The sequence below is a fragment of the Jaculus jaculus genome, chromosome 5, assembly GCF_020740685.1.
Source record: "Jaculus jaculus isolate mJacJac1 chromosome 5, mJacJac1.mat.Y.cur, whole genome shotgun sequence".
In the NCBI taxonomy this organism is placed as follows: Eukaryota; Metazoa; Chordata; class Mammalia; order Rodentia; family Dipodidae; genus Jaculus; species Jaculus jaculus.
The window spans coordinates 170,003,590-170,030,878 of NC_059106.1; the positions used below are offsets into that span (position 1 = coordinate 170,003,590).

At 46.4% G+C, this 27,289-nt stretch overlaps 1 protein-coding gene across 6 annotated transcripts in view; it reads right to left on the reverse strand.

Moving 5' to 3' along the window:
* The window catches only part of Pcnt (pericentrin), a 129,141-nt gene that overhangs the window by 44,488 nt on the left and 57,364 nt on the right, over positions 1-27,289 (reverse strand). For 3 of the 6 annotated variants that reach the window (XM_045148731.1, XM_045148730.1, XM_045148728.1), the window contains 11 exons: positions 22,435-22,586; positions 21,876-22,027; positions 21,357-21,589; positions 17,596-17,758; positions 16,603-16,815; positions 10,521-10,750; positions 9,894-10,010; positions 9,766-9,786; positions 8,094-8,297; positions 5,691-5,861; positions 5,369-5,521 (listed from right to left, as the gene is read on the reverse strand). In XM_045148731.1, coding sequence (XP_045004666.1) covers positions 5,369-5,521; positions 5,691-5,861; positions 8,094-8,297; positions 9,766-9,786; positions 9,894-10,010; positions 10,521-10,750; positions 16,603-16,815; positions 17,596-17,758; positions 21,357-21,589; positions 21,876-22,027; positions 22,435-22,586 — 1,809 coding nt within the window. The remainder of the gene's footprint in view (positions 1-5,368; positions 5,522-5,690; positions 5,862-8,093; positions 8,298-9,765; positions 9,787-9,893; positions 10,011-10,520; positions 10,751-16,602; positions 16,816-17,595; positions 17,759-21,356; positions 21,590-21,875; positions 22,028-22,434; positions 22,587-27,289) is intronic. The other 3 variants (XM_045148729.1, XM_045148733.1, XM_045148732.1) reach the window with 3 other exon arrangements.

A 27,289-nucleotide genomic window follows, 5' to 3' on the forward strand; every position in this document is an offset into this window, starting at 1 on the left:
CTAGTCTAGTCATACATCAGTTGAAGAAATAAAAGTTGCAAAGTTTCAAAACCCACAAAAATGAGCTTAGGAGATAGCCCAACAGTTAAAGGCACTTGGTTGCAAAGCCTGCTGGACCAGGTTCAATTCCTCAGCATTTTTGTTTAGCCAGATGCAAATAGTGGCACAAACACGTGGTATACATTTGCAGCGACAAGAGATCCTGGCATGCAACCCCACAAAATATGTCTGTATATGTTTAAAAACCCACAAAAACGGTAAGTAAGGGGCTATGGAGATAGCTCACTAGTACACTGCTTACTAATCCCAGTGTTCCAGAGGCAGAGACAGGGAACCCCTGGGGTTTGCTGGATGAGCCTGATCGGTAAGCTCTAGGTTTAGTAAGAGAATGCATCTCAAAGAAGGTGGAGAGCGGCTAAGGAAGAAGACCCTGATGACAACCTCCACATGCATGTGTGTGCATACACACATGTACACACATGTGAATACACACCCAACCCCCACACACGCACACACACATACAGGCACACCATGCAGGAATAACGAAACAGTAAATGGAAATTTTGGACTAAAATGCATGTCAGAAGCAGGGAAGATGGCTTGCTGTGCAAGCATAAGGACCAAAGTTTGGATTCCCAGCACCCATATAAATACCATGCCAGGTAGACACAGTGGCTACATGTAAAGCCAGCACTTCAGAGGAAGATGTAGGGGATCTCTGGGCAAGCTGACCAGCTAGGCCAGATGAGTGGCTGAGCTCTGGGCTTAGGGGAAAGGACCAGCCTAAGTGAATGAAGCAGAGTGATGGAGGAGTCCAACATCAATCCGTGGTCTCCACATGTTCAGGTGTGTGCGTGCGTGCGTGCGCGCGCGCACACACACACACACACACACACACACACACACACTGGCCCACTGCATGCATACATGTGCCAAAAAATGTCAATATGGCAGCAAACTCCATTCTCCTGTCACTAGTAATGACCAAGATATGGAAAAATTCTAACTAAATTGTGTTCTAGCTAATGACCTCCAAGTAATGTTATCATCTCAGGCTTTGTTTCCAAAAACATGAGGGCGTCAACAACACAGGCTCTACTGGAGTTACTTCAGAATTCAAACGAACTCCAGACACATGCGCCACCTTGTGTCTGGCTTGGGTGGGTACTGGGGAATAGCTAAGGCCATCTCTCCAGCCCCAGATATGACATTTAAATACTGGAACAATCCCACAAAAATGCTCAAAAATGTGAAATACTGGAATCTAAAAATCAGTCCTCCAAGATACAGTGCAACTGCAGCAGAACTAAGGGACAAAAACAGGCCGAGGTACCAAAAGGAATGAAAGACTTAGGGTAAAGGGCTGAGGGAAAGTATCAAATCCACAAGGACAGCATGCCAAGGCAGACACCCCCTATTCTAGTCAGAGGTCCTTTCTAAAATGACATGCAATGAATCAGGCCAAATGACACCTTCCCTCTAGGTGACATCCAACAGAGCTCTCCCTCTCCCTGAAATGATGTCTGATCTGCAAAGTGCTGCTCCCTCAGCAGAACCAGCTCTACATGTTGTCTGCCCAGAGTCAGCACCTCTGAGGGACTCTGCGGAGTCAAGCAGCATAGGGATGGAACAGGCTGGGAAGAGTCAAATCAAGCTGCAGCTCCCTGATGAGAGGGGAGGATGTTCCTCTATGAAACCTGACAGGTCACACTCCATCTATCCATGTAGGGGACACAAGACATGGCAAAGGTCCCAGATGGGGGAGTCTTTGCGTCCTAACCTGAGGCAGCATACCTTACCAGAAGGAAACAAGATGGCCAGCTATGAAGAACAAGGGACTTTGCAAGAGGGACCAAAGGCATTACACAGCGGGGATTTACTCACTACTCTGCAGGCAAAATGGCATGCATTCATCTTACCTTGATGGCTTCCACAAAAACAGAAGCCTCCATGAACTTCAGAGGCCAGAGCCCCCACATCAAAACTTGCAGAAGCTGGGCATGGTGGCTCACACCTTTAATCCCAGCACTTGGGAAGTAAAGGTAGGAGGATTACTGTGAGTTCAAGGCCACCCTGAGACTACATAGTGAATTCAAGGTCAGCCTGAGCTAGAGACCCTACCTCAAAGGAAAACAAACAAACAACAAACTTGCAGAATACCCAGGATGCAAATCAAAACCATTCAAAATACAAAAAATTCAATCAGGAATTCTGACCAGCTGAAGAGAAGAGACAATACAGCAGCCCCTAATCAGACTGAGAGGCTAGCAAAGCAGACAATGGTGTGAAAGCAGGTGTCATAATATGGTTAAGGACAGGAGCACACACCTTTAATCCTAGCACCTCAGAGGCAGAGGGAGGAGAACTGCTGTGAGTTCAAGGCTAGCATAGCATGAGACTACATAGTGAATTCCAGGTCAATCTGGGCTAAAGTGAGACCCTACCTCAAAAAGGGGGGGGGGCTGGGCTGGAGAGATGGCTTAGCGGTTAAGCGCTTGCCTGTGAAGCCTAAGGACCCTGGTTCGAGGCTCGGTTCCCCAGGTCCCACGTTAGCCAGATGCACAAGGGGGCGCACACATCTGGAGTTCGTTTGCAAAGGCTGGAAGCCCTGGCGCGCCCATTCTCTCTCTCTCCCTCTGTCTTTCTGTGTCTGTCGCTCTCAAATAAATAAATAAAAAAGTTAAAAAAAAGGGGGGGCTGGAGAGAGGGCTTAGTGGTTATGGTGCTTGCCTGTGAAGCCTAAGGACCAAGGCTTGCTTCCCCAGTACCCACGTAAGACAGATGTACATGGTGGTGCAAGTGTCTGGAGTTCATATGCACTGGCTAGAGGCCCTGGTGTGCCAGCTGTTTCAGCCTGTCTCCCTCTCCCTCAAATAAATAAAATATTTAAATAAAAAGTTAAAAAAAAAAAAAGAAAAAAACAACTGGAGAAATGGCTTAGTGGTTAAGACACTTGCTTCCAAAGCCTAAGGTCCAAAGTTTGACTCCTCAGTACCCACATAAGCCAGATGCACAAGTGGCGCGTGTGTCTGGAGTTTGCAGTGGCTGGGGCCCTGGTGCGCCCATACTCAATACCTCTTTCTCTCTATATATCTCTCTGCAAATAAATAAACATTAAAAAAAAAAGTGATTTACAATACTGAAAAAAAATCCTGAAATATTTTAAAACACATTTAACAAAAGATGGGCAACATCTCTTTCTTGAAAACCATATTAGGGAAAGTAACTGGTACCATTAATAAAAACTGACAGACCCCTGTTTTGGAACAAGCAATGTTGAAGAGACAGGCTTGCTAAGAATCTGGCTACAGGGCATGAGAAGGAAGCACAGAGGCAAGTGATCCAATGCCCCAGCCAGAGACGGCTGTCCTCTAGAAACCTGGAAGTGTGCTCCAGTCCAGATGATTAAAATCTTTTTATTATAGTGAGGTAAAAAAATGAGTAGAAAACATATTCAATAGAGTTTCTGCCAAAGATGAGAGACTTATAAAGAGTCAGGGCTGGAGAGATGGCTCAGTGGTTAAGACACTGGTCTGCAAAGCCCAAGGACCTGAGTTTGATTCTCCAGTACTCGTCTAAAACCAGATGTACAAAGTGGTGCATACATCAGGAGTTCACTGGTGGTGGCTAGAGGCCCTGGTGCACTCATTCTCTCTTTGTCTCTGTCTCTTTACTTGCAAGCAAATAAATAAATAAATATTAACAAAGCCGGGCATGGTGGCACATGCCTTTAATCCCAGTACTCGGGAGGTGGAGATAGGAGGATTGCGAGGCCATCTTGAGAATATGCTGCCTAGAGAGATGCAAGCGCCCTCAGGTATGCTGCCTGGAGTGGTAGGGTGACTGACTAGAAAAAGATAACGTGTCATTTAAGGCAAAAGGACTTCAATAGAAAAACATTTCTGAAGTTTTCAAATTGTAAAAGCTCTGGCCCTTTAGGAAGTAGGGGTGCCTGAGGGTGTTCGCATCTTTCCAGCAGTGTATTTGAGAGTGCGCTGCCACCTGCTGTTCACTGAGGAGAATCCACACCTAAGGAACAAGCTTGCTTTTTTTTTTTTTTTTTTTTTTTTTTCCCTGAGGTAGGGTTTCACTCTATTCACTCTAGCTCAGGCTGACCTAGAGCTCATGGCCTTGAGCTCATGGCGATCCTCTACCTCTGCCTCCCGAGTGCTGGGATTAAAATTCCCGGCATGGAACAAGCTTTCTTACCATGTTGAACAACCTGGTAAGGCATGGTCATGGACACACACACTACTCACCGATGACTACAATACCCATTCAGTATCCATTCAGTGAGGGATAGGAGCCACGGGCACCAGAGGACAATCCCAAACACGTTTCAAGGCCACCCCCTAAAGTCATGCTTTCTTTCCATACAGTCTCTGCTGGTCAGAGGCTCCTTTTTTTTTTTTATTTTTTTGTTTTTATTTATTTAAATAAATAAATAAATGAATAAAAGAATGAGGCTCTGAGTGAGAGAGAGAGAGAGAGAGAGAGAGAGGGCGAGAGAGAGAGAGAGAGGGCGAGAATGGGCGTGCCAGCCTCCAGCCACTGTAGACGAACTCCAGACGCGTGCGCCCCCTTGTGCATCTGGCTAACGTGGAGCCTCGAACCGGGGTCCTTAGGCTTCACAGGCAAGCGCTTAACCGCTAAGCCATCTCTCCAGCTCCCAGAGGCTCCTTTTATCTTACTTGAAAGGCTGTGTTTTTGCAATGCAAATAGTGTAGAATCTGCTTTAAAAGGCTTTTTCCCCACTGATCAATGGGAATAACAATCCACAGCTGGCGATCAGATCAGAGCTGTGGGCAGCGGATCCAGAGCAGGACCACTGGCTCTGCACTCAGGACCCCGAGAAAGCCATGCCCACGAGCACCCACAGTAGATACCACATCTCCACTGTCTGCACAGGGAGCCTCTTCTCTTTCTCTCGCATGCATGTGCAGTAGATGTGACGCAACGTGTGCACAGATGGGGGTAGCCTGTGTGCTCGTGTGGAGGCCACAGAGAACATCCGGTGCCCTTCCATTGCTCACTGCTTGTGTCCTGAAACAGTCTCATCACTTATTCCTGAGATTACCATTTTATTTATTTATTTGAAAGCAACAGACAGAGAGAGGAAAAGGCAGAGAAAGAGAGAGAATGGGCACGCCAGGGCCTCCAGCCACTGCAAATGAACTCCAGACGCGTGCACCCTCTTGTGTGTCTGGCTAATGTGGGTCCTGGGGAATCGAGCCTCGAACCAGGGTCCTTTGGCTTCACAGGCATGTGCTTAAACACTAAGCTATCTCTCCAGCCCGAGATTATCATTTTTTGAGCCCCAGCGATTCTCCAGTCCCTGCTCCCCACAAGCAGATCTTCTGTAGTTTACCTCTAAACCAGCCGTCTCCTCATGAGCTTCTTGGAGGCTGATGGCAGCTGGGTTGTTTTGCATATCAAGTTTCAAGTTCAGATGTAGTATTTCTTCGTTTTTACAGTCTAAATCATCTTTGATCTTTTCTAGCTGTTCTTTTAGGTCTAAAACCTTTCATTAAAAAGAAGTGTTGAAAATTATTAATGAAGCTGATGAGTATACTCTAGTCACAAGGCTGGCCTCTGCTTTTACACACTGAATCTTCTATGCAGAAGTACCCAGGGCCATCAGAGAGTATGTAGCCTGAAGCTGGCAGCTCCACCCAGCCCATGTCACTTACCTCACTCTCACGCTGCAGGAGGGTCCGCTGTACCACTTCCAGCTGGACTTCTGGACCATCAGAAATGGTTCCTGGAAGAAACATGGGGCACCCGTCTTCACTGAGCCTAGACTGTGATACAGGTACCAACAGTAAACCACTCATTTGCTGCTCATTCAGTGCCTCTTTATCCTATTTAAGGGAAAAATGGAAATGTATGTTAGGTAAATACCTAAGGTATCAAAGTGTAGCCAAAAGCATGAGCCACTTTCAGCTCTCCTCAAGCAGGAGACACACCTGCGTGAAGCAGCTCTCTGTCCCCACACTGCCACAAGCTGGATGAGCTCAAGCCGAGACCAATTCCAGCATGACACGGTGCGTGCCCATAAGAAATCCTGTCATTCGTTAACAAAGTACAAAAACGTGCACTAAGGACTGAGAGATGGATAGCTTAGTGCTTAAGGCGCTTGCCTGCAAAGCCTAAGGACCTAGGTTCAATTCCTCGTTACCCACATAAGCCAGGTGCGCAAGGCAGTACATGTGTCTGGAGTTTGTTTGCAGTGGTTAGGGGCCCTGGTGTACCGATTCTCTATTATAAACAAATAAAATATTAAAAAATATATTTTTAAGCAGGGTCATGGTGGCACATGCTTTATTTTGTTTGTTTGTTTTTCGAGGCAGTGTCTCATTCTAGCCCAGGCTGACCTGGAATTCACTTGGTAGTGTCAGGATGGCCTCAAACTCACGCCAATCCTCCCGAGTGCTGGGATTAAAGGCATGCACCACCACACAGGGCTAGTCTGAGGTCACCCTGAGACTACATAGTGATTTCCAGGTCAGCCTGGGCTAGAGCAAGTCCCTACCTTGAAAAACAAACAAAAGCAAAACAAAAAATTAAAGAGAGAGAGAGGAAAAAAAAAAAAAAAGCCAGGTGTGGTGGTAGACACCTTTAATCCAGCATACAGGAGGCTGAGGTAGGAGGATTCCCATGAGTTCAAGGTCACCCTGAGACTACATAGTGAATTCCAGGTCAGCCTAGGCAAGAGCAAGACCCTGCCTCGAAAAACCAAAGGGGAAAAAAAAAGATCAAAGAGAGAGCGAATGTACACTAAACTAGTACCAATTTAAAATACTTAAAAAGTGACAAAAAAGGACATGTTTGACAGAATATCCATATGATAAACATTAACACATGAAGAAGACTTCAGAGAACATTTAACATAAAAGAAATTGCCATGTGAAGTTGTGTAAATAGTACCAATGTAGGGAGAAGAAAGAAGGCATTTTCTACCATTCCAACATCTAATAAACTCGGTGAATGTTTGCTGAGTGAAAGAATGAGGATGAAACAGCCTTCTAGTAAGCTTTGAAAGTGTGCTGCAGGAAGTGGCCACCCCAGGGCATGACCCTTACAGACTCAGGAAACTGGGAGGGAGTGGTGAAAGGCGGTGCCAGTGCCCTTCCCAAGGTGAAGTGCTTTACCCCGTGCTGGTAAGTTCAAATTCCCACGAGCACCTGAGAATCAGATTCACAGATGAAAACTAAACCACCACCCTTGAAGCACTCTAAGTACTGATACTGAGTCTCAAATAAGGGGTTGGGGATTTAGCTCAGTGGATGAGCGCTTGCCTAGCAAGCACAAAGCCTTGGGTTCGGTCCTCAGCACCGGAAAAAAAAAAAAAGACAAAATCATAAAAAGACCAAAAAAAAAAAACCCACAAGGGAACTGAGTCTTAAATAAAATTTCTTCTTGGGACTTGCTTTTTTATTATCATTTGTGCATATGGGGGTAGAGTGGGGGAGGGGCATGTGCATGCCACGGCATGCATGAGGAGGTCAGAGGTCAACCTCAGGGTGCTATTGGTCCTCTCCTTCCACCTTGGTTGTGACAGTCTCTTTGGTTTTTGTTGTCATGGGGAAGGCCAGACTAGTTGGCCTTGTGAGTTTTGGATGCTCCTGATGCCACTCCCAATACAGAGGTACTTTGCACCTGTGTCCAGTTCTACATGGATGCTAAGGATCTGAATGCCAGTCATCAGGCTAATGGAGAAAGTGTCATGGAGTCATCTTCCTAGCTATGGGTCTCACTTTAAGCAACTATTAAAATTACAGTGACAAAAAATAAATAAATAGCTAAATAAACAAACAAAGTCTTAAGTTCAATCAATGAACTAAAAACTCAGAAAGAAGGTACAACAATACAGAAGTTCCATTCTGCCCGATGCTCTGCAGCCAAAGACATATGCCAGGCCCTGTATCTGCTGCAGGCTACTTGAGCACAAGGGGCCATGATCTAGAGACCTGCCCCATTCCGAGTCTCACGCCATGTGAAGACACGGTTACCCCCCTTTGGCCCAAGGCCCGTCCGTGCTCCCTCACACCCAGGGGCCTGGTCCACCACAACTAGGACACACAACGCTTTACTTTGGACTCGCTTGTAGTCTTTTTCTGTTTTTCAAGCTCTTCCTGGAGCTGGGCCACTTTTCTCTGGGTGTTGGCATTTGCCTCCTTAAGACATTTAATTTCCTCTTCCTTGATTAACAATTGTTGATCTGCCAAATCTTTCTTTATGAGCAATTCATTAAAGCCATCTGACTTTTCTCTCAATTTTTCTTGTAATAATTCAACCTAGAAACAAAAATATCTGTGACGAAAAAATAGCCAAAAGAGAAAATAGTACCATACTTCTCTAGACCTGTGTACAATGAAATCTAAACAAAGACTAGGGACAAGTTAACAGAATATTCTCCAGTAACAGAAAGATACATTAGAAAGACTAATATAACACAAAATGTGTTTATAAAATGAAACTTATTTTGACAGGAATATAACAGTTAAAAAGCAGAGGAGGCTCAGCAGGTAAAGACACGTTCTGACAAGCATGGGGGACTAACACCCTCTCAGTATTCCTCTCCAGCATCCCCCACACACAGCTAGGTATGGCCATGCATGTCTGCAACCCCAATGCTGGGGAGCAGAGGCTGGAGATTCATTGGGGCTTGTGAAAGATGGCTGCTCCAGAACCAGTGAGCATCTCCGTCTCAAGGAGGTACACAGATGAATGATGGGGAAGGGGAGAACCTGACTTTCTCCTCTGGCCTCAGCAGGTGGAGCCTTGCTGGAGGAGGTGTGTTGCTGGAGATGGGCTTAGGATGTTATAGCACCTCCACTTTGCCAGAGTTCAGCTCATTCTTCCTGCTGATTTCTACTTGTTGTGGCAGACGTGATGCCTAGCCTCGCCTCAATGCCATGCTTTCCCCTGCCACCATGAAGCTTCTCCTCGAAGACTAAGGCACAAAAAATTCTTTCCTCCCATCAGCTGCTTTTGGTGAGGTGTTTGCCTTAGCAAGTAGGTAACCATAATACATGCAAAAAAAAAAATTAAAAATAAGCCAGGCATGTCTTTAATTCCAGCACTCGGGAGGCAGAGGTAGGAGGACTGCTGAGAGTTCGAGGCCACCCTGAGACTCCATAGTGAATTCCAGGTCAGCCTGGGCTACAGTGAGACCCTACCTGAAAACAACAACAAAAAATAATAAAAATAGTAAAAGAGGATCAATAAACCCCCAGGGTTGGAACAAGTGAAAAACTAATCCTAAATGGCAACATAGGATTCATTTATGTATTATACAAATGACAAAGCTAAGGAAAGAGAAGACAGATTAGTGGCTGCTAGGGAGAGAGGTGGAGTATAATGTGAAGGAGGGTCTCAAAGTACCCCTGCCAATCTGTTTGGGCTGTTGGGAGTCTAGCTCTATAAGAAGGGACTGACCATGGAGACAAGGATTTGAGTCTTACTCCTCACAGCTCAAAATAAGTTTCATTTTAAAAAAGTTATGCAAATTAGGCTGAAGCAATGGTTTAGTGGTTAAGGCACTTGCCTGCAAAGCCAGAAAGTTATGCAAATCAACTACAGCTACCATGGACAAGCGGCTGCAGACAGCCATAGCCCCAAGCAAGAGCACCACACTTAAGCAAGGAGCAGGAATGAGCGCATGCCCTCCAGCTGCGAGGCGAGGTAGGGAGAGCCACAGCAGGCAGCCTTGCTCACTGGCTGCACAGAAGTGGCGGGAAAGGAAGACGCTCTCCACCCTACCTCCTCGTCCAGCTGGGCACACTGTTGTTTCCACATCCCGAGAAGGCAAACATGCAAAGAAAGATAAAACTTAAAAAGGCTGCAATCGTCAGCTATCCACAGACCCAGAACATGGAAGGCCCACCTACCTGGCTGTCATGGGCACCAGCAGGCCGTGGCCTGGCTGCTTGCCGAAGCTGCTCCTCCAGCCTCTGGATCTCCTGCTGGAACTCCTCCCGCTCATGCTCACGCTCGCTAGCCTGTGCCTGCAGCAACACAGGCCGTGTGTTAGCACTTCCTTTAGGGGATCCTCCAGTTACAAACTACATGTATGTGAGTCCACTGATAAAGTAACGCCCCTCTCACCACGGTCCATTTGGTAAAGCGGAGTTAAAAGGAGCAGCCCTTAAGATGAAATTTAACACCTGTAACATAGTCACAGTGTTCTGAAACTGTCAGGCACAAAGCGACAGAACAGCCAATGGCTCTGCTCCCTACAGGGCACAGTGCACACAGGACACAACACTACAACTGGACTGCTAGAAACTTCTTCCAGGACCACAGGAGGGAACATGGGCCAAAAAGACAACATAATGTTCCTTCAGACTCTTCACATGATGTGGACAAAGCTAAAGATCCAGTGTCAGGGCAACAAGGTCATCTGTCTGCCCAGGGGAGTGCTACATGCTAATCTGCACGTCACAGAGACACAGAAGCTGTTCCTACTTTACTGACTTTTAGTGACAGAGGCAACATTTATTATTCAGACTTCTTACATCCATGAACTGACGCTGGCTACGCAAATGCTTGTCTAGGGCAGCCAGCTGCTGCTTCAGTGTGGTCACTTCCTCGGCCAGTTGGGCACAGCCCTGGTGCTGTGAGAGCTGGTCCTCCAACTCAGATTCCAAGACGCGCATTTGTGACAGCAGGGCCGTGTGGTCCTTCTCCGACTGCTTCCTGGCTTCCAGGTGCTCCCTGGTTAGAGATTCCACTTCTTTTTGCAATGCTAAGAGGACCAAGAAAACAGATACGGTGTACCATCTTAGCGCATGCACTGCACCCACGAGGCTCATCAAGCACGTGCATCGGGGGTGACAGCCAGCGCCTCACTAGTGGCTGCTCACAGGGGCCCAGGAAAGCACAGTCACCACATGCGGCCACTCTAGATAAAGAGCTCTATCCATGCAAGGCCTGTGAGGAGTTCCTATACCCAGTTCCCATGATTCAAGCAGGTGTGATCCCTTTCCTAAACCTTTCCCTTCTACAAGGCAGAGCCTGCCTGGTCCACATCCTAACACATCCACAACTTTGTCAACAATCTCTGAAAAACAGAAAAATTGTTTCTAAAAACAAAAATCAAATCAAGTGGGCTGGGGAAATAGCTCAGCAGTTAAAGGCACTTGCTTGTAAAGCCTGCTGGACCAGGCCAATTCTCCAGTAATCACAAAGTAAAGCATGGGTCTGCAGTTCATCTGTGTTGGCAAGAGGGCTTGCTGCACTCAGATTCTCTTTCCCTCTAAGTAAATACATAAAAATATTTTTAAAATGTTTTATTCTTATTTATTTATTTATTTCAGAGAGAAAGAGGCAGAAAAAGAGAGAGAGAGAGAGAGAGAGAGAAGAAAGAATGGATGTGCCTGGGCTTTCAGCCACTGCAAATGCACTCCAGATGCATGCACCACCTTGTGCATCTGGCTTATGTGGGTCCTGGGGAATCTAGCCGTGAACCGGGGTCCTTAGGCTTCACAGGCAAGTGCTTAACTACTAAGCCATCTCTCCAGTCCCCCAAACAAAAATATTTTTGACAAAACAAATCTTGACAGGTGTGGTGGCACACGCCTTTAATCTCAGCACTTGGGTGGCAGAGATAGGAGAATCACCATGAGCTCAAGGCCAGCCTGAGACTACATAGTGAGTACCAGGCCAGCTTGGGCTAGAGAGAGACACTACCTCCAAAAACCATAAATTAAAAAAAAGAGGGGTAGGGAGGGAATGGTATATTTTTTCATAATCATAGAAAATGCTAATAAAAATTAAAAAAAAAAAAGAAAAAAAAAAGGCTGAGGGATGGCTTAGCAGTTAAGGTGCTTGCCTGCAAAGCCAAAGGACTCAGGTTCTATTCCCCACGACCCATGTAAGCCAGATGCACAAGGGGGTGCACGTGTATAGTTCGTTTGCAGCAGCCAAAGGCCCTGGCGTGCCCATTCTCTCTCTCTTAAATAGATAAACAAATAAATAAAAATCAGAAGTATAGCTGGGTGTGGTGGTGCACACTTTAAATCCCAGCACTCGGGAGGGAGAGGTAGGAGGACTACCTTGAGTTTGAGGCCACTCTGAGACTACATCATGAATTCCAAGTCAGCCTGGGCTAGAGTAAGACCCTACCTCAAAAAACTAAAAACAAACAACAACAACAACAACAAAAATCTGAAGTATGAAGTTCATTATTCCTCTACTTTACCAGCTTTTAAAACTGTCAAGTCTTTGATGGAAAACTATCATTACCACTAATACAACATTCTTGATAATTTTTCATGCTAAGAAGTCAGCAGTTATAGTAAATTATCTTTAAACATGTACGTATAACAATATAATTCACGACCTTTAGTTTGGGAAGAGGGTGCAGAAGTGGCCAGTCAGTACTGCCTGGTCATGGAGGCAGGCACAGGCTCTGGCTCAGCCCTGACGACAGCACCTCCGTTCGCAGTGGGTAGAGGGCAGGGCTGTGGCCAACATCTACAGGCCTAGAGGGCCTGTACAGTACACCATGCTAGATCCTGCTGGGAAGCCACACCAGGCCTAAAGCCATGAAGCCACCTTCTAGGAGGCCTGTGAAGGGGCTTAGCCAATAAACATCACAATGGCTACAAGCTACCAATTCCTGAAAAACAGCACAAATGGGGCTTAGTAAGTTCAGCAGTTGTTACAGAAAACAGCTCATCTCACTGGAATATTAGAATTGGACAACTTGACCAATTTTTATGAATGAATACAGAAGATTGTAGTATTGTTTTACTTAACAGCTTGACACAAAAGCTCTGAAGCATTTTTCCCCTTTAGTAAATAATTTGCAAAATCTGATGCAAACAAACAGGATGTCACAGGGAGATCACACCTGTTACAAACCTGGGTCCTTGTGTGCTGCAGTGAAGGGAGTGCCTACAATAGGAAACACAAGAGCATCACAGAGAGGGAAACAGAGGCTTGGACCAGGAACAGCAGAATAAACAGAAGCCAGAAGCACTCAAGGCAACATCTAGGCCACACACATCCAAGACACCACTGGCTGCTGTCAGCTGGCACATAGCCTGGCACCCAGGAGCTCAGGTGGTCATTTCAGAGGAAACAAAGAAAACAAATTGTATAACACTGCACATGCAAAGACCTGCACACAGAAAAGTGAGGCAAGACCAAATTTCTGCTCATGCTGGTACACACCTTTTAATCCCAGTACTCAGAAGGCAGAGGTAGGAGAGGATTACTGTGAGTTCAAGACCAGCCTGAGACTATACAGTAAATTCCACCAGGTCAGCCTAGGCTACAGCAAAACCCTACCTTGGGAGAAAAAAAAAAGATTTGAGTTCCTGAGTTTCCTAGAGAACCATCCCATGTTCACAGGACCCCGGTGAACCAGGCAGCACATGTATGTGGCACAGCCTGTGTGAACTCACACAGAACTGCTATGACAGGGGAAAGGAAAGGACAAAAACTACATCAGCCAAAAAGACACCTGAAAAGTAGAAGAGACTGACTGTGACTGGAAGGATGGGGAAGTGCTCCTGCCTGGCTGGCCCAGCCATAGTGCTGCCCAGCGGAGCAGGCGGGCTGTGAGGACAGCCCGAGACAGATGGGTGGCAGGATAAGACAGTTTAAGAAGATGCAGAGTGCTGGGCGTGGTGGTGCACGCCTTTAATCCCAGCACTCAGGGAGGTAGAGGTAGGAGAATTGCCATGAGTTCAAGCCCACCCTGAGACTACATAGTGAATTCCATGTCAGCCTGGACCCAAGCAAGACTCTCTCAAAAACAAGATGCAAAGGGGGCTGGAAAGATGGGTTAGTGGTTAAAGCATTTGCCTGCGAAGCTTAAGGACCCAGGTTCGATTCTCCAGGTCCCACATAAGCCAGATGCACAAGGTGACACATGCGTCAGTTCACTTGCAGTCGCTAGAGGCCCTGGCATGCCCTTTCTCTCTCTCCATGCACCCCCACCCATCTCAAAAGTAAATAAAATTAATTTTGGAGCCGGGAATGGTGGTGCATGTCTTTAATCCCATCACTCAGGAGGCAGAGGTAAGAGGATCGCCGTGAGTTCAAGGCCACCCTGAGACTACAGATGAATTCCAGGTCAGCCTGGGCTAGAATGACACCCTACCTCAAAAAAAATAAAAATAAAAATAAAAAAAGATGCAGAGGAGCCAACACAGACATGACAGCCATCTCAAGAGCTGCGTACAGTCTACAGGCCCTATACCTCTTTATCTGCTGCATCATGTTAATAAAATGAAAAGTGTCCAGGCTTTGATGAAGCCTACTGGCTATGGAAATGATCTTAAAATGGGACAGGCACGGGATCCTTCATGGGAAAAGGCCGGCCCTGGGGGATCATTCCTGATGAACAGAAAAGGAGATTTAACCAATAAATAAATAAGTAAGACTGAATCATCTGGGAGGAAAGAATCCACTTAAACAAAAGTAGTTAGGCTGGGGCTGGAGGGATGGCGTAGCAGTTAAGGCATTTGTCTGCAAAGCCAAAGGACCCAGGGATTCAATTCCCCAGGACACACATAAGCCAGACGCACAAGGGGGCACATGTGTCTGGAATTTGTTTGCAGTGGCTGGGAGCCCTGGTGTACCCATTCTCTATCTCCCTTTCTTTCTCTCTCTCAAATAAATAAATAAATAGTAAGCAGTTAGACTAAAAATAAAGAAATGAAAAAAGAGAAGAGAAAAAAAGAAGCAGAGACAATGTTTATGTTTTCAGTGTGAGCCTCACAGACGCAGAGACAAGGTTCATTTGTTCTCCATGAGCCTCACAGGCGCAGGGCTATTTCTGACATGTTAGCCTGGAGGTGCAACAGTTTATACTTTTTAAAAAAGAATTTTTTTGTTCCTCAACTGATGAGTGGATAATGAAGATGTGGCACATTTATACAATGGAGTTCTACTCAGTGGTAAAGAAAAATGAAGTTATGAAATTTGCAGAAAAATGGATGGACTTGGAAAGGAATATACTAAGTGAGGTAACCCAGGCCCAGAAAGCCAAGTGCCACATGTTCTCTCTCATATGTGGATCCTAGCTATAGATGATTGGGCTTCTGCGTGAGAATGAAAATACTTAGTAGCAGAGGCCAGTAAGTTAAAAAGGAGACATAAAGGGAAGAGAAAGGAAGGGAGGAGGGTACTTAATAGGTTGATATTGTATATATGTAAGTACAATGATTGTGATGGGGAGGTAATATGATGGAGAATGGAATTTCAAAGGGGAAAGTGTGTGTGTGGGGGGGAATTACCATGGGATTTTTTTTATAATCATGGAAAATGCTAATAAAAATTTTAAAAAATTAAAATTAAAAAATTTTTGTTTTTATTTTTATTTATTTGAGAGTGACAGACAGAGAAAGAGAGGGGGAAAGAGTGAGAGAGAGAGAGGGAGAATGGGTGTGCCAGGGCCTATAGCCACTGCAAATGAACTCCAGACGCGTGCGCCCCCTGTGCATCTGGCTTACATGGGCCCCGGGGAATCGAGCCTTGAACCGGGGTCCTTAGGCTTCACAGGCAAGCGTTTAACCACTCAGCCATCTCTCCAGCCCCAGTTTACACTTTTTATTTTGGCCATTTTCATTTTAAGTAATCACAACTAAAATATATACAAAGTTGCTCAGATGTGATGCTACACAATCATTCCCGACTTGTGAACCTGAGGCAGGAGGAGAGTAAGTACAAAAATATCCAAAATTAAAAAAAAAATTAAAACTCTGCTGGACATGGTGATGCACACCTTACTCAGGAGGCAGAGGTAGGAGGATCACCATCAGTTCGAGGCCACCCTGAGACTACACAGTGAATTCCAGGTCAGCCTGGGCTACAGTGAGACCCTACCTTGAAAAACCAAAAGAAAATAAAAAAATCTAAAACTATATTCTGGTTTGAATCTTAGATGTTTTCCCAGGAGTCCCTGTGTTGAAAGCTATGGTCCCCAGTGCAGCAGTGTTGTGAGTCGGGGCCTCTCAGAGGCCCTGCCCTCCATGGCTCTGGGGATAGGGCTTCGTTAGAGAAGTGGCGCTCTTTCTCTACTCCCGCGCTGCCATGACGGAAGTGGATTTCCTCTGCTGCACACCTCACCACACCTCTCAGCACCCAAAGTCAAGTGGGCCAGCAAACATGGACCAAAACCTCTGGCAACATGAGCCTCTCGGTCCTCTAAATTGTTTACTTTGGATACTTAGTCCCCATGGTACAAAGCTAACACACAACGAGCTACTTTTGTTAACAGTGCTAACTCGACACTGTTGTCTTCAATAGTCATAAGGCAGTTCATTTTCCAGGGCTCAGTACTTTAATCCACTGTCCCAGAGGTGTCCTCCCCCCCTCCCCCCCCGTAGGCCCAGGGCACTTGTCAGCAATGCCAGCCAGGACGGTCCTCTTCCTCTGAACAGCTGCAAAGCAACTGGATACTGAATCCTGTTCAGTCGTCCCTTCCAGGCCTGTTCTTCCCATAACACACCCCACAGAGCATCGACTCCTGCAGGTGTGCCTCCTTGTCCTTTTCTTCTCTAGAAACATCAAACTTCCCTGCACGATGGGGTCAGCTGCTAGGTTCCCCGGCTCACTCAGCCCTCCACCATTCCCAAGCCTTACCAGCTTCTCTTGCTGCCGCTTCGTTGGCAGAAGTTTCCTTCTGGCTCCAGAGTATAGAACTCTCTTCCCTCAGAGTGGCCAACTCCTGGGCTGCCTGCTGCAGCTGCCGCTGCAAGCTCTCCAGCTCCAGGACCAGCTGCTGCTCCGACTCCTCCTTCCGGCCAAGTGCTTCTTGCAGATCTGCTTTCTCCACCTTGAATCCCTCAAGGAGGCCTAAGGAAGAAACCAGGAAGGGTAAGGGAGATTGCTGGGGGACACTGCCTGTGAGGTTGAAGTCACACTAGGTCACTACTGTTGAGTAGGTATAGAGATAATAACCTACATGGAGGTGAGCCTGCAGACAAGGCAGATGCCTGGAAAGGACTGCACCCTAGCAATCTCATCCTTCCCACGCACAGCTCAGTGTCAAATGACAGCAGTCATTCCAGGACTGTCTACAGCCCACGGTCAGACCTGACAACGATCCAGTATGCCCAAGCCACGGCTGCTTGCCAAATGCAACTTTCACTGAAGGTCACATGTCACACTGACAGTCCGTTTAGACAAGCTGCTGTTCAAGGTCTGGGCTGCGGCAGTTACTCTCTTGTTGCTGAGACAAGATACCAGACCAGAAGCCGCTTACTCCACTCCAGTGTACGCCATTGAGAGGAGAGGATGCACCCACCACAGCAGGGCAGGCATGGCAGGAGCAGAAGGCTGGCATACATTGTCACATGAGTAGGGAGGAAGCAAAAAACTGCAAAAGCACTAAGCAGAGCTGGACTATAACACCAAGGCCTGCCCCAGCTACATAACCGCTCCAACAAGTCTCCACAAACAGTATTCAAACACATGAGTGTGCGTGTGTATTGGGTACGTGTGTGTGTGTGGGGACTTAATATTCAAACCACCACACTGCTTTTCATGCTTCTTATAGGAAGGATATATCTGCTTCCATGGCAACATCATGGTCCAGACAGTATGCCTCACCCAGACACCCAGTGTGACGCTCACCCTCAGCTGTGTGCAACTCCAGAGCCAGCTCAGCTTTGGATGCACTCTCCTCCCTCAGGAGATCCAGTAACTCCTGTTGCTTCTGCACAGCCTGTGTCATCTCTTCATCCTTCTGATGGAACTCTTTCTCAACCTGACAATGGAGCTGGCGTGCTTCTTCTAGCTGTTAAAACACATTTGAGAATCAGAACTGCATATCAAAAATAGTATGTATGAGGCTGTATCCATCCTTAATGTGTGCAATCTCATCTGATCTCAGAAGCTAAGCAGGGATGGGCCTGGTTGGTACTTGGATGGGAAAACTGCCTATCAAAAATAAAGAAAGGGTGTGGAGAGATGGCTTAGTGCGTATGCGCTTGCCTGCGAAGCCTAAGGACCCAGGTTCGATTCCCCAGGTCCCATGTAAGCCAGATGTACATGATGGCACATGCATATGGAGTTTGTATGCAATGGCTGGAGGCCCTGGTATGCCCATTCTCCCTTCCCCAATAAATAACTAAAAATAAAATATATTTTTTTAAAAAATAATCTAGGGCTGGAAAAACGTCTTAGCTGTTAAGCAAGTTGTCTACAAAGCCAAAGGGCCCAGGATTCCTCAGATGTACAAGGTGCCACATGATGTGGAGTTCATTTACAGTGGCTGGGTGCCCTGGTGTGCCCATGCTCTCTCATATATGCACTCTCTCTCCTTCTCTGCTTCTTTCTCCTCTTTTTCAAATAAGTAAGTAAAATATGTTAAAAAAAAAATAGGGGCTGGAGAGATGGCTTAGTGGTTAAGACATTTGCCTGCAAAGCCAAAGGACTCAGGTTCAATTCCCCAGGACCCATGTAAGCCAGATGCACAAGGGACACATGTATCTGGAGTTCATTTGCAGTGGCTAGAGGCCCTGGCATGCCCAATCTCCCTTTACCTGTCTCTCTTCTCTCTATCTCTGCTTACAAATATATATATATATATATATATATATAAAATAGCCTAGAGGCCACCTCTCTCTCTCTATATATATATACATCCTGCCATACCTCTACAAGCCACTGCCTGCCTCTCTTCCCCTTCCTGTAGCCTAGGGTCAAGCATAGCTCTGCAGAAAGGCTTTCTAATTCCCTCCATAGTCTCCTGCCACTGACCTTGTATCAGCTCTGGATGGTTCCAGTGCCTCCCACAAGACTCTGCCCTCATGATATGAGGACGACAACCCAGCACCTGCCCCTATTCCTCCCCAAACACATCCTCAACAGGGTAAGATTTATGATGAATAAAGAGTGGGCTCTTGAGCTGGAGAGATGGCTTAGCGGTTAAGCGCTTGCCTGTGAAGCCTAAGGACCCCGGTTCGAGGCTCGGTTCCCCAGGTCCCACGTTAGCCAGATTCACAAGGGGGCGCACGCGTCTGGAATTCGTTTGCAGAGGCTGGAAGCCCTGGTGTGCCCATTCTCTCTCTCTCCCTCTACCTGTCTTTCTCTCTATGTCTGTCGCTCTCAAATAAATAAATAATTAATTAATTAAAAAAAAAAAAAGAGTGGGCTCTTGGCAGCCTCATGATACTTTTTAGAATATTCCCGGTGAGGGTTTGGTTCTGTGGGCCATCACAAACTCACAGGAGAAATGGCTTCCACACAGTCCCAAATGGGGGCCATCCAAAGCATCTAAACACATTCAGGTCAGATGCTGGCCATGTAACAGTTCTGGAGAGAGATTCCATAAGAAGAGGGGCTAAAGAATAAGGCAGCAAGAAGGAAGCCAGCAAGAGAAACTCGTGACGGCACATGTGTTTCAGGGAGAGAAAAGTTTCCCACAAAGAAATGCTTATTCTGGCAGGGCGTGGTGCACTCAGGAGGATCACATGAGTTCAAGGCCACCCTGAGACTACATACTGAGTTCCTGGTCAGCCTGTGCTACAGTGAGACCCTACCTCAAAAAAACCAAAAAAAAAAAAACCACCCCCAAAAATAACAACAACAACAAAAAAGCCAGGTGTGGTGGGGCACACCTTTAATCCCAGCACTTGGGAGACTGAGGTAGGAGGACTGCCATGAGTTTGAGGCCACCTTGAGACTCCATAGTAAATTTCAGGGCAGCCTGAGCTAGAAACCAAAAAAAAGAGAAATGCTTATTGTGTTAACTGTTGCCAACTTTGGGAAAAAAGAATCTCTTTCATTACTTTCTACATACTCCTATTTAATATCTCTTGTAATTATGTAAAAGTTCTAAGGTGGCTACCAAAAAATTCCACTTCCTATAGACAATCTTACAAATATGAACAGGTTAGTGTGGAGTTATAAGTGAATGAAATAAAGTGAAAGAAGTACATTTGCAGTTGATTTGCTAGTGAAGCCTAAGCTGGCCTAAAACTCACTATGAAGCTAAGGCTGACGCAGAGCTTCTGAGTTTCCTGCTGCCATCTCCTAAGAGCTGGGATTACAGGCGTGTGCCGCCATTCCAGGTTTACATAGTGGTGGGAGAGAACCTTGGGATATGTGCTCCAAGGCAAACACTCTACAAACTGAGCTACCTCCCCAGCTTGAATTTGTGTTTTAACCCAATTATGTCCAGGCATGTCTAGTCTCTAGATAATTGTGAAATGACTTTGTTCACACTCCAAAACCATGCAAGTGAGTTATAAAAACCAAAACAATCCCTACCTTACAGGAAGATGATCTTTCCCCTCATCATGACAGCCATGATTCCTATCCGCTACAACCTGCTATCCCGCATCATCGAAGGCAAATACTTAGATGTCATGGATGCTGAACACAGGCCTTGACGCTTGACCCAGAAGCCCTGGCCCTTGCCACCTTCCCCATCCTTTCAGGCCAGCCCCGTGGCTGGACAGGAAGATGTGGGTACCATGGTCGTGGCTCTGTGCTATGTCCTCCAAGCTGTCCCACAGGCCTGAACACACTGGAGTCAGTGGTTTGTGGCCATCTCTCCCCACTGCCCTTTAGCTTTGGGTCAGGGACATTGACCAGGGTAGGAACGAGTGGATTTTCGTTTGATAAGAGAGTTGTTGCCCAGAAGCAAAACCATTTCCTTGATTGTACAAGGAATTCACTTGTGTACACATTAGAAAATAAAGGTCCTGCTCCTATGCTTCTTTAAAAAAAAAACAAACCCTCACTCATACTGTTTTATCATTTTGTGTTGGGCCACATTCATTGCTCTGCTCCACTGCATGTGGCCAGATGTAGCCCAAGGGCCATGTGATGGACACAGCTGAGTCATAAACCAAGATTCCAGTTGTTATTTTCAGCAAATGCTTCAAAAATTTTGGTTCAAAAGGAGAAACATGCATGAGAACAATATAGGTGGTAAGAGATAAAAATCAACTCCAAGGGTTAGAGAGATGACTTAGCAGTTAAGGCACTTGCCTGCAAAGTCTAAGGACCCAGGTTCGATTCTCTAGGTCCCACATAAGCCAGATGCACATGGTGGATACATCTGGAGTTTGTTTGCAGTGGCTAGAAGTCCTGGTGTGCCCATTCTCACTGTCTCTCTCCCTCTGTCATAAATAAATAAATCAACTCCAAGAGAAGGCAAACGGCTCTCAGACATCAAGTAGAGCAAAGAGATGGTGAGAGCACCGAGCAACTCAGAGCTGCCTAGAAATGAAGATACCCTTGCTTCACGGTTTAGCTAAGGAAGACATACTATAGAGACAGAGGTAGAGGCCACAGTTACAAATGCCATCCCAGAGTGTCAGCGTTATCACCTGTCCAGTCAACCCACTTATCCACTGGCCTCTGTGATGGGCCTTAGGCCTCACCTGTTTGGAAGAGTCCAAGGCCATGTCCAGGAGGCCCTCCACAGCCATGCTGAGACTCTGATAGACTCTCCTAATTGGCTGCTCACATTCCAGTGTATTTTCCGGGCTCATAAAAAAGCTTTCACATACATGACTGCTAATTTCAGCCACTGAAGACATCTCTGCCCCTTCAGGCAAAGTTCTGTCCAACTCTAGTAGAGCCTCATCAGACCACATCTCGTCTAGTGCTGGAGCTACAAAATAAGCAAATACAGATACCCACATCCCCACTCAGTAAGCATGCCCCACTATCCATGGCCCTTGAGACCAACATACACAGATACGGACACACGGAGTGATGACTGACTTCCTTGGCAAAACAGCACCAACACACAGGACCAGGCAGTTCAGCCCAGGCCTGACCCTGGCCCTTCTCCTAAGCGTGGGGATTGACAGAGAACAAAGCTCAGGGCATTTCCAACATAGCAGCCCCTTGTCAGCAGCCCCAGCCCAACAGGCTAGCCATCCTGGGACATGTACCTGCCAATGGAGTCTGGCCTGCATCTGTAGCATCCACATGGTCCAAGGAGAGCCCCATGCGCTCACCAATCTGGTTCTTTAAGGTGACAGCTGTCTTCAGTGTCTCTCCAAACAAACCCAACAGCCTTCTCAGAGCATTGCGCAGCGCTTTCCTGAGACGGGAAACAACAGTCATGAGAGCCGCTCTAGGTTCTTAGCAATCTACCAAACCCTTTGCAAAATACTGCCCACTAGTCTGCAGATGCTAGGCAAGGTAGGTCCCAAGTCCCAAGACCATGCCCCAGAGGACGCTGTTCCCTGACCCTGTGCATGGAAACTGGTTCTAGATGGAGGAGACAGAACTATAGGGACACAACAGGGCTCAGAGGACAACACTGGGTTTGTTATTGTTTGGCAAAGTGTGATGATCTAGCGATGTGGCAGGAAGGCAGATCTTTGCAGGTGCAGTTCTTGATGTCTAAGTCTTTGAAAGTGGCAAGAATGGCATGACTGAAGTCTCTATCCTCCAGACATCACGCGAAAAAAAAAGCCAAGTAGCGATTTGGCAGGAGGCACTCACCCTTCGCTCTGAGAGAGGTCCAGGTCGGCTCTGAGCATGCGGATGAGAGTGGCGCCCTCCTGGTTCTCACGCTCCCGCCTCTGCTGCAGCCTCTCCAGCTCAGCACGGCACTCTTCTATCTCCTGACTCAGGGATAAGACTTGGCCTCTTAACTGTTGAGAAAAACAGTTAAATCTCAATTAAAACAACTTAGTTAAAAGCAAATGGTGCTGGACATGGCGGTACAATCCTTTAATCAGCACTCAGGAGGCGGAGTGGAGGCCAGCCTGGAACTACACAGTGAGTGCCAGGTCAGCCTGGCCTAGAGGGAGACCCTGCTTCAAAAAGCCAAAACAAAGTGGTTACAGGAAATATTAGGTTTAATTATCCACACAGCAAGTTATTAACAAGGGGGCAAAAATTATCAATGCTTTCCTTGTATTACTCATTACTAATGAAAAAGAATACATAAATAACCCCTGCCTCTCCCTCATCCCCAGGAAAGGAAGATTCATAAGATTCACCTCTCAACTAATAATTCAAAAGAAAATATCTGTATCTGTTATTTACAACTGAATTACTTGCCAGGCAGACAGAGTTCCTTCTTCCATGTTTCTCTCCAAAAGCAGAAGCTTGGTGTCTCAGCAATAACAGCCAGATAGCAGGTGGTACCTGCTGCCCTGGGTGTTGCTGGCTACCATGAGCTTGCCAGGGCTGCCCTGAGTAGCAGTCAAGGATCGTGGCACTCTTGTGCAACTTAAGGAAACATCATACAGAGCCCCTTGATTCAAGGATCTCTGGCTAGTAGCAGAGACAGACTTCGCAGGCTGGAGTCTACGGGCTCACCAATATGGGAGAGAGCAGAGGAGGCCACAGCAGAGCACTGCCACACACATCTATGTGGACGCCAAGGTTCTGAACACTCTCATTCAACACACGACCCAAATTTGCATTTGGGACTAGAGAGATGGCTCAGCAGTTAAGGCACTTGCCTGCAAAGCCAAAGGACCCAGGACCAATATAAGGCCGATGCACATGGTGGCACATTGGAATTTGTCTGCAGTGGCTGGAGGCCTTGGCACACCATTCTCCTCCACCCCCGAAATAAATAAATAAATAAACAGAGAAAGTATGAGAGAGAGGGAGAGAAAGAGAGAATGGGCATGCCAGGGCCTCTAGCCATTGCAGATGAACTCCAGATGTGTGTGCCCCCCCCTTGTGCATCTGGCTAACGTGGGTCCTGGGGAATCGAACCTGGGTAAAAACCATTAAGCCATCCCTCCAGACCCAAACAAACATTTTTTAAAAATGCATCTGAAGGGTCTGAACTGGGAAGAGGTGGAGGTAGCCACTGGCAAGAATCAAAGCCAACACAAAGCCATAAGGCCACACAACACAAGCCCAATGTGGTGGTTTAAATTAGGTGTCCCCCAAAAACTTGTGTGTTTTGAATGCTTGGTCCCCAGGAAGTGGCAATTTGGGAGGTGGAGCCTTGCTGGAGGAGGTGTGTTGTAAGCAGGCTTAAACAACTTCTTTTTTTTTTCTTTAACTGGTTTTTCGTGGTAGGGTCTCACTCTAGCTTAGGCTAACCTGGAATTCACTATGTACTCTCAGGGTGGCCTCCAACTCTCAGTGATCCTCCTACCTCTGCTTCCCGAGTGCTGGGATTTAAAGGCATGCACCACTATGCCTGGTTAAAACTGAGGATTTTTGTTGTTGTTGTTTCTTTCTTTGCAAGCAGAGAAAGAAAGAACAGATATGCCAGAACGTCTAGCCACTGCAAATGACCTCCAGGTTCATGTGCTACTTTGTGCGTCTGGCTTTAAGTGGGTACTAGGGAATCAAATTCAGGTTGTTAGGCTTTGCAAGCAAGTGCCTTAACCACTAAGTCATCTCTCTAGCCCCAAACTGAATTTTATGAGGCAAGTACTCTGCCACTGAGCCACATCCCTAGTTCAAAAACCGAGTTAAAAAGAAGTACTGGGCTAGAAAGATGGCTTAGCAGTTAAGGCACTTGCCTGCAAAGCCAAACAATCTAGGTTTGATTTCCCAGTACACACATAAGCCAGATGCACAGGTGGCACATGTGTCTGGAGTTTGATTACAGTGGCTGAAGGCCCTGGTGCAACTATATTCTCTTTTTGTTTCTCTCCCCCCCCCCCCCCGGCCTCTTTTCTCTCCCTCAAATAAGTAAGAATCTTTAAAAAATAAAATAAATGAGCTTAAAAAAAAAAGACAAGGCTGGAGAGATGGATGCCTTGGCAGTTGAGACTCTTGCCTGCAAAGCCAAAGGACCCAGGTTGTTTAATTCTCCAGGACCCACATAAACCAGATGCATAGGGTGGCACATGCATCTGGAGTTTGTTTGCAGTGGCTGGAGACCCTGATGTGCCCATTTTCTCTCTCCCTGCCCTCTCCCAGTAAATAAAAATAAAAATTTTAAAAGTTTAAAAGACAAGCTGGGCAATCCAGGTGTGGTGGCGCACACCTTTAATCCTAGCATGTGAGAGGCAGAGGTAGGAGGATCACCATGAGTTTGAGGCCACCCTGAGTCTACATAGTGAATTCCAGGTCAGCCTGGGCTAGAGTGAGACCCTGCCTTGAAGAAAAAAAAAAAAAAAAAAAGATTGGCTGGAGAGATGGCTTTGCAGTTAAGGCACTTGCCTGTGAACCTAAGGACCTAGGTTCAACTCGCCTGGACCCACATAAGCCAGATTTGTAAGGTGGTGCATGCATCTGTAGTTTGCAGTGGCTGGAGGCCCTGACACGCCCATTCTTTCTCTCTCTTTCATATAAATAAATTTAAACAAAAAGCATGTCATGGTGGCATGCCTTTAATCCCAGCACTTGGGGCAGGTGGAAGGACCACAGTGAGTTTGAGGCCACCCTCAGACTACATAGTCAATTCTAGGTCAGCCTGGGCTAGAGTGAGACCCTGCCTAGAAAAAATATATATATAATAATAATAAAATTAAATAAGTAAACAAAAAACAAAATGAAGGACAAGTGTTATGGCACACACCTGTAATCCTAGCATTGAGGAGGCTGAGGAATTCCAAACCAGACTGGATAATATAGCAAAATACTGTCTCAAAAACAAAAAAGGGGGCTGGAGAAATGACTCAGCAGTTAAAAAGCACTTGATTGCAAAGCCTGATGGTCCAGTTTCAATGCTCTGGTACCCATGTAAAGCCACTTTCACAGACTGAGGCATATGTCCGGAGTTCATTTACAGTGGCAAGAAGTCCTGGCATGCCCATTCTCTCTCTCCTTGCAAATAAATAAAAATGTTTTAAAAGCTAAATAACATGCAAACAGTAAAACAGAAAATAAAAAATGTAATTGGTATTAAAATCTCCCCACAAAGAAAATTTGAGGATGGTGGAGATGGTTCAGTTGGAAAGTATTTGCTTTCAAACATGGAGATCTAAGTTCAATTCCCAGTATCATGTGCAACTCCAGGGGAATGAAGTAACTGTCAAGTTCATCAATCAAAGTTGTTTGGCTCTGTGCTGTCTGACCTCTCCCGAACCTCCAGGTTCTGTGGGTCTCTCCTCCCAGCCCAGAGGAGAGCCACAGTCCGACGTCCCACAGGGCTCTTTCCCAGCCCTGCTCTCCACGTGGCAGGAGCTCTTTGAACTTTCTTTTCTGTTCTCTCCACATTTCTTTCCAGGCCCTCCATGTGGGCACTCGAGCCACATGGGTGGCCTTCCCTTGGCTCTGTACTTCCCTCAATAAATATAATAATTTAATAATTTAAAAAAAAACTTGTTCATAGGCTGGGAAGACAATTTCTTGATTTTAAGACCCATGCTTGCTGGCCTGAGTTCAATCCCCCAGTACCCATGTAAAGCCAAATGCACAACAATGGTACATGCATCTAGAGTTCATTTGCAGAGGCAAAAGACCCTGGCATGCCCATATACACACACTCCTTTTCTCTCAAAATAAATAATATTAACAAAAACATGTTCATCAAAAATACCAAAAGAAGCCAGACATGGTGGCACATGCCTTTACTCCCAGCACTAGAGAGGCAGGGAGAGGTAGGTGGATCGCAGTGAGTTCAAGGCCACCCTGAGACTACATAGTGAATTTTTAAATGTCAGAGACACTGACCAACCTACTTCTCTATGACATCTTTTTTCTTGAAAACCTTTCTTTTTTTAAAGATTTATTTGTATTTATTTTTTTATTAGAGACAGAGAGGGGTGAGGGAGAGAGACAGAGACAGAGAGAGAGCAAACAAGCGAGCAAGAGAGTGAGAATGGGCCTGCCAAGGCCTCCAGCCACTGCAAACAAAATCCAAACGAATGTGCCACCATGTGCATCTGGCTTTTGTGGGACCTGGAGAATCGAACCTGGGTCCTTAGGCTTCGCAGGCAAGCATATTAACCTCTAAGCCATTTCTTCAGCCCTTGAAAACCTTGCTTTGATCTCAAATCCTCAAACATCCATGACTCCACCTTTCCTTTTCACTGTCACTCTACAAACATGGTCTTTGCCTGTCATTTTTCCTCACTCGCCTTCCCTCCTCAATCTTCCACAGTGTTGTGACTATCCAGACAACAACTCGTTCTCTGGAGCGGGGCTGGGGGCTGGGGCCAGCAGGCCCTCCCGTCGCTCCAATGCTGGCTTCTGCACACCATGGAGTTCAGACACGGGTTAAGCTAGGTGAGCAGCAAGCAATGAGCAGCTTGAAAACTGAAATGACGGGCAGGTGCCCCTCCCAATTTCCTTATGTGCCAAGGTTTCAAAATAAGCAATCTGAAGGAAGAACATCCCAGAAGTAAGATAATTTTCAAAAGAAAAGAACAAAATGGAGCCGGGTGTGGTGGCACACGCCTTTAATCCCCTTTAATCCCAGCACTCGGGA